The sequence below is a fragment of the Prosopis cineraria genome, unplaced genomic scaffold (assembly GCF_029017545.1).
Source record: "Prosopis cineraria cultivar Desert tree isolate PC_DT_omini unplaced genomic scaffold, ASM2901754v1 PC13, whole genome shotgun sequence".
NCBI lineage: Eukaryota > Viridiplantae > Streptophyta > Magnoliopsida > Fabales > Fabaceae > Prosopis > Prosopis cineraria.
Window position 1 is genome coordinate 10047363 of NW_026555344.1, and position 10756 is coordinate 10058118.

A 10756-nucleotide genomic window follows, 5' to 3' on the forward strand; every position below is an offset into this window, starting at 1 on the left:
TACCATGTAGATTTAAATCAATCTACTCCTTTCCCTAGGCGAATTCCCGCCAATAATCATACTATACACATTTCTCAAATAATATGCATTTCGAATAATCAATTCATGACACATAAACTCACACACTCAAATATTCCACATACTTAACACATTACACATCATAATTCTTAGTGATAATTAGGGTCCACTTTAATGATTTTCCATAAAAGTATCCTAATTTTGTTTCAGTGATAGTTACCCTTGATTTTTTAGGGTGGGAAATTTATAGGAGTATTTATTATTTTAAAGAGAACTTGTTATAGTTATTTTTGTATGATAGTGACTATTTAGAATTTCAACTAACATATATAGCTTATATATCTGACTTGAGAGGACTTAAAGGAGTTGATAATGAGAAGTTTTGAATTATAGGCTTTCTATATTCTCTTTTGTCCTATAAAAATAGGACCAAGATCTCGCTGAACCTAGTTGAATGTCTTATCCAATGTGCATGGACGATGCCATTGTGTCCATGACCTAGCTTCTTTTCTACTTTCTATTAGGTCATTGATCTGAACATGAGGTTCATTGTTGAAAACTTTGTTTGAGCTTGGTTGTTGTGACTAGTGTAGATTGTTAAATATTAATAGGGAGTATTGATTGTTTAGGATAGGGAAGATGGTCGATGCATTAAATCTGTGAAAAAAGAACTTTCTTAAAAAAGATGAAGATAAATATAAAAAAAATGAGGTAGAAACACAAAATAAATTTTGAACTGAAGGCTTGGGAAGAGTTGCTGGAAGCTAAAAAAGGCCAAATATGTTGAGAAGGTGAGGGAATAAAAAGCGGATAGAAATGTTGAAAAAAATAAATATAAAGTTTTTTTTCACACGAGATGCTTGTGAGGCAATTAATAGAACTTGTAGAGTTTGTGAAAATTAATGAGAACTTAAGAATGAGGGTAGAAAACATAAGGTTTGAAATGTTGTTTGATATCTGATGGAAAGCAGTCCCTCAAAACCTCTATTTTCAATTAACGTCTTTATATGATTCATCTATCCATCAATTTCACATTAATTTCAGATTAAAAATTCAGGATGTTACATTTTTTAAATTTTAATATAGTTAAAAAATAAATAAATTTATTTTTCAGTTAAAATTTAAAACACAGTTTTAAATTTATCATAATGAAATTATAAAATTAAAAATTAAATTTATAAATTTTTTGAATTTCACACTTAAAATTTAAGTTGAATTTAAATACCTAAGTAAGCCCTGAGCCTTGACTGCCATTTCCTAGTCCCTCGTTGAGCTGTCCCTTGTATGAGCAGAGCGGGAGACACGCTCGTACGCGTGAGTGTGACGTGGAAAATTTGAAATCCCTGGGCGCGTCCATGGCCCGTTGAAACTTGAATTTTTATAGGCTTTCACCATTTCTCTCTTCTTCCTCACTGGTAAATCCTCCACTGCACATTCAGAGGCTCTCTCCTATCGGATTTATTACCCGGCGTTCTATTCTTCATTCCTTCCTGTTTCCACCGGTGAGCAACATCGACTATTTCTTATTTTAATTTTGTTCATTTATTGCTTGCTCGTCGTTTTTTCAGTACATCGGTGTTTCTCCTGACTTCGCCTGGTACGTCTCCTTCGATTAGTGTACTTAATACTTGATTTTAATTATTACTGAGAAACAGAATTACTGCGAATAAAAAGAGGGCATAATCTTTGCTAAATGGAATGGGTGAACAAGGGAACCGCCCTGTGATCCCTGGGGCACGAATTTTCGAACGATTGAACCAAAACCAAAACGAGATTCTAACAGCAATGGTGAATCCAATTTTTCAGTGAGCCTTTATCTAAAATGCAGTCATATAGTTTGATGTTGCACATAGATTTGCTCCGGCAAATCCTTCTATTATCATGCCTGTTGATTAAGGTAATTTTTCCGCGTTAAAATCTACAGCTTAAGAATGCCCTATTGTTATTCCCCAAGGATCTGGGCTTTGCTGATATTGGTATGTTAGCCTACTTCAAGAGACAAAAGCCCCTAGCATATATGCACATTTTCTTTACTAATTTAACCTTTATCTTGGATGGTTGAAAAGATGGATAACTTACTTGTGTTGTCATGATATGAATGTATATATACGCTGCATAATTCAGGTTGCTTTTGGTTTTAGGTCAGGTTTTCATATTCAAGCTCAACTGTGGGGATTCAAAAGTGACTTTTGTGTTTCTTTCTTTATTTTCAATAATATTTTTGGGCGTGGTTATTGATTATCATTGTCCTTTGAACCAAATTGTGCATTTAAACTGTGCTTTAACAAGAAGAATAGTTTTATGCTAACAGACTCACAGACATTTGAGATAGAATCAAGGATATGAACCTGTGAATAAACCAAAAACAATTGAAAAATAAACCCAAAAAAAAAAAAAGAATATGAACCTGTGGATTATCTCAATTGCTTCTTTTGGAGTTTAGACTTAAACGAGGCGGATGGAAGAATTGACTGTGATAGAGTGGGAATGAAGTCCAATCCCTCATTGGACGAGGCAGAAGAGAGGAGATAATACCATAGAAGAGTTTCTGAATTCTGAGGAAGTGAGGAGGGCTTACACAAAAAGAGATGAGAAAACATTAAGGATCGCATGCTCAAATAAAAATTAGGCATACATTTATTTCCTCAATTAATGCTTCCACATCCATTTGCGTTTCAATTGCCAAATTCACTTTTCATTGTTTTTCAATGTACTTTTAAAAAGTCAAATTGATATATTTATAAAATATTCAAACAATATTTAACATTTGAAAAGTAAAAAAACACTTTCCAAATGCTAAAATGCTAAATCCAAATGGCCTATTTTAGTATTTGGAAAGTGCTTTCCCTTGTCTTTTCTCGAGAATTCGAAAAGCACCAAATCTAAGAGGCTCGTTTGGATTTGGCACTTTTAGCAAAATGTGAGATTTTGTTTGGATACTTTGAAAATATGCAAGTTGATTTTTTAAAAGTATATTGAAAAAATAATGGGAAATGGATTTAGGCAACAAGCTTGAGGGGTACTTTTTGAGATGTAAATGAAATGTTCGAACATCTATCAAGAGAATAAATATATATTTAATTTTTATTTGACCATGCTACTCTCATTTCTCTCATCTCTCTTTGTGCAAATCCCCTCTTCACTTCTTCATAAATTCTCTACGGTGTCTCGTCTCGTGTCTCCCTCTCTTCTTTCTTGTCGGGTGACATATCGGATTTCATTCCTACTCCATCACAATTAGTTTTTCCATTTGCCTCTTCTTGAAGGTCTTTGTCTATTTTCTTTTTCAACTTCATAATTTTATCTCCCACCACTTTTTAGTCATATTCAAAAAAGTTGTCTCAACAATAAAACAGTCTTGCCAAATGACTGATGCTTATTTATTATTTTATTCACATGTCTTAAACCTTTTTTTTTTTTAAATTTTGTTTGAGAAGGTTCCCTACACAATAGTGGTAATTCCTATGTCAATTGATGTCTCGATATTTTAATTGAAAGATAAACATTTTTGTAATGAAGTTTTGTAAGATTTTGCACAAGTTCATTAGTGGTGAAATGTTAAAACCACTGCAACTATATAAATGAGAACTTACGTTTCAGAAATACTGACAATACTTTCTATCCCTTTAGGTCTTTCCACGTGCTGCTGTCGATGAGCAACTTGTTAACTAATTTAATAATTTAGCAAGACCATATTTTGAGGATCATGTAAGTACTCATTTCACCGATCATTAAATTGACATAATTATGTCATTGTGAGTAATGTGCATCTGAAAGAGCTGTAGAAGCGCCACACCTGAGTCCTGAATGCTAATGCTTTTACCAATGTTCTCACAAACACGCACTTGTTAGATTACTCAAGCCTGATTTGTTACATTATTCAAGCTTCCGATGTCTATATTTAGAAACTCATCTCAGTGAACAACACGGGGGGAAAAAGGCGAACTCTTGAATTGAAGTTGCATAAGCTTTCGTAAAAGTCGACATACTTGATTGGTTTATCAAGTATAAGTTATAATTATATTTACATTTAAGTATTGTAAGATTTTAATTTGTGAGGGGAGCCGCTAGGGGAAAAATTATATGTAAATTTTACAACTTTACATTCTTTACTTTTGATATTTTACATTTCTAGGATTGGATAAAAGTATTTAAACTTAAAAGCTTATTAAATATGTAATATTTTAATGATTGAGATAATATATAAAAAATATGTTTACATAAAAAGCCATATCAACTATTTAATATAATTTTCTAAAAAAAATAATGATCATTCAATTTATGTTAAAGTATATTTTTAATCTTTTAATTTTACATGATGTTTCATTTTAATTCTTTAATTTTATAAAGTGTTTATTAGTCCTTTAATGCTAATGTAGTTAGTTTTATAAAAAAAATTTACATTAAAATTTTAAATATTGATAAAGTATCCTTATAATTTTTTTTAAAAATAACCATTATTGAGAAAAATAATCATTTAAAACTAATGTTATTAGGATTAGAGGATTCAAAATATATTTTATAAAATTAAGTGATTAAATTAAAATTTTATATAAAATTTAAAAAATTAAAAATATAATTTAGCCTTTTATTTATGTTATTATGATTTTAATCTTACTGATAGAATTATTATTTTTAATTATTAAATTATTATTTTTTAAAAAATTATTTTTTATATTTAATTATTATATAATTGATTTTACTTAGTTAGATAATAGTCCAATTTTTAAAAGATTAAATTAATTCGTCGACAAAATTTTTTAATAAATAAGTTAAAAATATTGATTAAAAATTATTATAAATCTAATACTTTTAATTATAAATAAATATTTAAGTATTAAATATAAATTTTAATTATAATATAAATTTTTATTTATAATTATTTAAATTAATATTTATAATTTATTTTATAAAATTTTTTATCAGTAACCAAACTATCATTAATTTATTTATTTGGAACCACACTGTTATTCTTCCTTATTCATGGTCTGACGTGTCTAAGAAAGCTCTTTTTTTTTTTTTTTTCCCTTCGTTTTAAATAATGTGTGCGGGCTGTAAGCAGCGTAATTGCCACTTGTTATATAATATAAAAAAATATTCAAAAAATTTGAAATCACTGAAGGCGCGGCAAAACGGACCTAAATCAACCTTTTCCCGTTGGCTAACAACTTTTCTCTCTCCATTTTTTGTTGCCCTTTATTTTGTCCTAATCTCTCAGATCGATGTCATTTTTCTGATCAATCAAAAGCAAAACGAAATCGCATCCCAATTTACTTACCATTCTTCCATCTCGGGTGACTTGCATTCTCTTCTAGAACCTGTATCACTTCTTTCTTCGTTCTTCCTTCTCATTGCCGGTGTTTGAGTACGCGCGGGTGACCTTTCCTCCGTCGTTGCTGCTGATCGTCTGGGGCTCGTGAGTTCTTCTTCTTCTTCTTCTTCTTCTTCTTCTTCTTCCTGTTCTGCAGTCGCTGCTGCGTGTGTTGTAGGTACGGTTTCGCTTATTTCTTTTCCTTCTCGTTGCTACTCACCCACTGCTGTTGTAAGAGAGCGGAAACGAACCTTCTCTTCTTCGTTGCTGTGAGAGATTTTTTGGTTCAGTAGCTTGCTATTGTTTCTTCCTCCATGTTAGGTATGCCCAAATTCTTTTCTTTCCCTTGTGGTTGCTGCTGGTTGGGAAAAAAATGAAACGAGCTAGAGTGTGATCTGATGGGAATTATTAGACTGAGAAATTTACTCATACGACAGAGGAGAAGTCAAGGTTCTGTTTTGCTTCTTTTTTTTTTTTTCAAAAAAACCTTGTTAAGAAAATTGAACATGAAAACTTTGAAAAGATTGTTTTGATGCTTGGAAAGATATTTTTGGTAGTTTGTGAATTGAGATGTTCATTTTATGATTCAATTTTTGAATGCATACAAGATGTTTGATGCAATGTGTAAGGAAGAAAATTTATTGAATTGAGCATTCAAGTGTGATTATTGTGCTAATGATTAAAAACGAAGCTAATTAATTGATTTATTTGAAATCTAGGAGACTTGAAGTTGTTTAAAATTGAATATGAAATTATAGGAGGCAAACAGTATAAAGTTTGGAAATGGAATAGGGAGTTATTGGAAAGGCATTTGGTTGTTAATTCAACGACTATATTTGTTTTCATGTTAGCTTTTGAGATGTATCAAGTTTTTGACAAAATGTTTGAGAAAATAAGTTTTTAGAATCAAAATTAGTGGCTAACCAGCATGGTTTCGTTACAACCTTGGTCTTATTTTGCATTGAGTATTATTTAACCTCCGTATTGGTTTATAAGTATTGGATATGTTCCTAAAGTTTCATTAAGGTCTTGGTAAAAGGTTATGTTATTTAGATTATATTGTTAAATATTGGTCATCTTGGTTAGGTATTCGTTCTCTTAAAATTTCCTTGTGAATAGACCTTGTGAATATCAAAAGATGTTTCTAAGTTGTTGATGTTGCTCTTGTGATGGCCATCTCTTGACTGACTCCTGCCATGTCTGAATCTTAATTCATGTTATGGTATTGTGCGAAAATCAAGTCCATCGGGAAATTTGCTGTACAATTATTTTCAAATTGAATGTAGTGCTTCCTTTCACACATTTTGTAATTGTAATGAGTATGTTTTTACTGGTGTTCATGTTTGCCTATCCTTCCTTGAGAGACTGTAATTTTAGGGGCGATAGTGTTTCCTTTCTTATAGGTCTTTATAGTGACGATCGTGATTGGAATAAATTCAACGGTGTGACTATTTGACGTTGCATTTGCATGAGAAAATTGTCTCTGTTTTAAAATATTGGTGCTGATTTATGCCCCTAAAATTGATTATATTTTCATGCTCTTTCATATGAAATTAAAATGCGGCACACTTGTCTTTGGTTTTGAGCATCTTGAGTTGTCATATATCATGGATTTCCATGCCAAAAAACTTGGTTTATCGTGCTGCATGATCTGTATTGGTTTGACCTTGACAAATTGAGTGTTGAGATAGGTTAGTAGAAAATTTATGTATAGAGGAGGATTTGCTTTGATTGAAATATCATTATAGATAGTGTTTAATTTATATCACCGTATTATTACTTGTAAACTAGGTTGATTACTTATTTTTATTTCTAAAACATGAATCTCTGTTGCTTAAAAGCACCTCAGACTAAAAGAAGCTTTAGCAACTATTTGGAAATAGATTTGAAAGTGAGATTTAGCAAATATTTGGCTATATTTGAAATCGAGTTATTTGGTAAGTATTTTAAAACACTGCGCTGGTAACTGTGAGCCAAAAGTCACGCTTGTTTTTGTGGCTTTAAGCCGCGTCAGATTTGTTACATACTCTTGTGGATTATGCATCTATGTTGGTTATTTGTGGCCTACTTGTTGCTGGCACTAACATTGTTTTAGTCTCTTGTTAATTTCGTTGTTTTCTTTTTAATTTGATTTTGGGAATTTGGTGGGATGGTAATGAGATATTGTGCAATGTAGAGCTTGGAATTAGAATCTAGGAGAATTCTTTACATCAGAAGGGGTTGGATTTCTTGTCAAAGATTTGATTCAATGAATCTTGATTGATGTTTTGTTGGTAAATAGTAGGAGAAGCTGATTTCTTTCAATGGAGAAATACGAGAAGTTGGAGAAGGTCGGGGAAGGGACATATGGGAAGGTTTACAAGGCAAAGGAGAAGGCCAGCGGGCAGCTGGTGGCTCTGAAGAAGACGCGGCTGGAAATGGACGAGGAGGGAATTCCTCCTACTGCTCTTCGAGAAATCTCCCTCCTTCAGATGCTCTCACAGTCCCTCTACATTGTCCGCCTGCTCTGTGTCGAGCATGTTGACAAGGCCTCGAAGACTGTGGCTGCTGGTTGCCAGCCTAGTACCAAGCCCCTCCTCTACTTGGTCTTCGAGTACCTGGACACTGACCTAAAGAAATACATAGATTCTCACCGCAAGGGCCCGAACCCCAGGCCTCTTGCTCCTTCCCTTATTCAGAGCTTCCTTTTCCAGCTGTGCAAGGGTGTTGCTCACTGCCATAGCCACGGGGTCCTCCACCGTGACCTCAAACCCCAGAATCTTCTTCTCGACCAGCAGAAGGGGATCCTCAAGATTGCTGACCTTGGTCTTGGACGAGCCTTCACTGTTCCTCTTAAGAGCTACACGCATGAGATTGTCACCCTTTGGTATAGAGCACCTGAGGTTCTGCTGGGATCCACTCACTACTCCACTGGGGTTGACATGTGGTCCGTTGGATGCATTTTTGGTGCGTGCATTGCATACACATCTCCTTTTACTTGATCTCCTCCAACAAATGTTTATGTTGCCAATTATCGTCAATTTGTTACTTTATATAGCTTTCACCTAACTGAATTTGGTTTTGTAGCTGAAATGGTGAGAAGGCAAGCCTTGTTTCCCGGGGATTCTGAGTTCCAACAACTCCTTAATATATTCAGGTTGAATATCACTCGATATACTGACGCTGTAATTTTCAGACCAAGACCACGTGGCATGCTTATTTTTCAAGCAAAAATTTTGACTTAGTTTTTACTTTTAACAATTCTTCTCTTATAGCCAGTATTACTTATTGCAATCTATCACACGTGACTCTTATTGTCATTGCAATATTAAGGTTGGTTCCTGCTTTCTAAAATCTAACTTTAACATTGACTTCATTTTTATTTTTGGTCCCTGAAGGTTGTTGGGTACGCCAACTGAGGAACAGTGGCCAGGGGTTACTTCTTTGAGGGACTGGCATGTCTACCCGCGGTGGGAACCACAGAACTTGGCACGAGCTGTTCCATCTTTGGGACCTGAAGGAGTAGATCTTCTCTCGGTTAGTATCTTGTTGTCAACTCCATATTTTTGAGTATTATATTTTAAGCTTTTAAGGAGCAAATTATTATCAGGAAAACAATTTCTATTAATAAAAAAGAAACTTGCAGTCTTAATTACTTTGTTTTGGATCAGGACAAATATCTGGAGCCAACATGTATGGAAAAACTATTCTATAGTCAAGCATTAGACATCTTGAATTCAAGCATGCCATTCTATTTTGATACATATTATGTGACCGTTCTGCAAGATAAAGTTATATGAGAAGCAGTACAAAAACACACTCAACTAATATTGATTAAGCTAAATACTTATTTGTTACGCCTAGATTTTCGAATACTCTATGGACTTTAATGGAAAAATCTTTTAGTCATATGTTTGAATGAAGATCTCATTTCTTCCTATTGGCTTCTTTTTCTCTTTCATATTTGAATATGCGTATAGGAGAACCAACGAAAATAGGTAAATTAAAAAAATTGTCACCTTCGGAAAACAAGATCCCAAAATGGAAAAGATTTTAGATGTTTTATTTCTTTTCTCATCGTGATATTTTTTTTGGGTTCAATCATAAGCAGGGCAATAATCACTGTGATGTATTTTTATTTTTGGTATAGAATCATAGTAGCATTAAGGGGTGATATGAAATTATATGCTCTGAATTATTCTATCAAGTCCTTTAACATGACATCTTGACTCTCCAAACTACATATCAGGTTCATTGTAACTTGAATTTTTTTTTTTAACATTCATTTTAAGTCATTTCACTCCACATTTTTTTAAATATATATTTCTGAAAAAACTTAGCGGGGCTAATTGCATCTGATATTGGGGTCCTGCAGAAAATGCTCCAGTATAACCCTGCTGAGAGAATCTCTGCAAAGGCAGCACTTGATCATCCCTACTTTGATAGCCTGGACAAGTCTCAATTTTAATCACATGCTTGCCCACTTGTCACAAATTTGTCTGCAGATGTCTGTGTTTGATGATCTATGTAGTCTAAGGATCTATTAAATCGATTGGGTAAACTGTAAAATCGTTTGTCATCATCTTGGTGATCTGGCTGTACAATTCAATGTAAGTTTCCTTGGAATCCTCCCTTTCATGGAGTTGCGAGTGGTATCGCCTTTTGGGCCTCTTCATGTCTTCATGCATGAACAATCACTCTGGAATCTTGTTCACCATGAAATTTTATTATTTGCTTAAGCTATAGTTTTATATAACCCCACTATTAACCATGTGAATGCTTTGTTATTCGCTAAACACAATGCTTGCATTTTAAGGAGAGCTTCCTATTATCACTAAACACAATGTCCCAGTCACTAGACCTGATATTAGAGATTTATCAACACTATATGTGAGGATAAGATACAGTGATATTTCACTTTGAATTACTTCTCCATAATTGGGCCTCTTCATGTCTTCATGCATGAACAATCACTCTGGAATCTTGTTCACCATGAAATTTTATTATTTGCTTAAGCTATAGTTTTATATAACCCCACTATTAACCATGTGAATGCTTTGTTATTCGCTAAACACAATGCTTGCATTTTAAGGAGAGCTTCCTATTGTACTAAACACAATGTTCCAGTCACTAGACCTGATATTAGAGATCTTATCAACACTATATGTGAGGATAAGATACAGTGATATTTCACTTTGAATTACTTCTCCATAAAAACTAATGCAATGTTCTGTAGGTAAAAAGGTATTTTTCAGAAAGGAAACTGTTTAATGCATCTACTATTGTGTGTACCAAACAAGTACTAATGGGTGTTTGATTAATGGAGATTTGAATTTGGGTCAAATTTTTTATTTGGATACATAATTTATGAAATTTTAAGAATAAAGGTAAACATATCATTTTAATTTTTTTTTGTTTTGAATATCAATTTATCTTTTTGAGAAAATT

General features: G+C 33.0%; 1 protein-coding gene across 7 annotated transcripts; it reads left to right on the forward strand.

The window, feature by feature from the left end:
- Window positions 1-1366: 1366 nt before the first annotated feature.
- LOC129291495 (cell division control protein 2 homolog C) lies at window positions 1367-10079 on the forward strand. Of its 7 annotated transcripts, XM_054928876.1 has the most exons (7): window positions 1368-1520; window positions 3649-3726; window positions 5334-5434; window positions 7611-8275; window positions 8396-8465; window positions 8707-8845; window positions 9684-10079. In XM_054928876.1, the coding sequence occupies exons 4-7, from the start codon at window positions 7633-7635 to the stop codon at window positions 9774-9776; spliced, it is 945 nt and encodes a 314-aa protein (XP_054784851.1). In that variant the 5' UTR covers window positions 1368-1520; window positions 3649-3726; window positions 5334-5434; window positions 7611-7632; the 3' UTR covers window positions 9777-10079. The 7 variants fall into 7 exon arrangements, with proteins under 7 accessions (XP_054784849.1, XP_054784851.1, XP_054784848.1 ...); XM_054928873.1 differs by lacking the exon at window positions 5334-5434; XM_054928874.1 differs by lacking the exons at window positions 3649-3726; window positions 5334-5434 and having other exon boundaries at window positions 1367-1520.
- Window positions 10080-10756: the final 677 nt, after the last annotated feature.

What these genes read in the sequence shown, in the direction of transcription:
- LOC129291495 (XM_054928874.1), top strand. Translation starts at nt 7,633, where the DNA reads ATGGAGAAATACGAGAAGTTGGAGAAGGTCGGGGAAGGGACATATGGG. An exon ending in GTCCGTTGGATGCATTTTTG is followed by an intron (nt 8,276 to 8,395) that starts GTGCGTGCATTG and finishes TTGGTTTTGTAG; the next exon opens with CTGAAATGGTGAGAAGGCAA. An exon ending in AAGGAGTAGATCTTCTCTCG is followed by an intron (nt 8,846 to 9,683) that starts GTTAGTATCTTG and finishes GGGGTCCTGCAG; the next exon opens with AAAATGCTCCAGTATAACCC.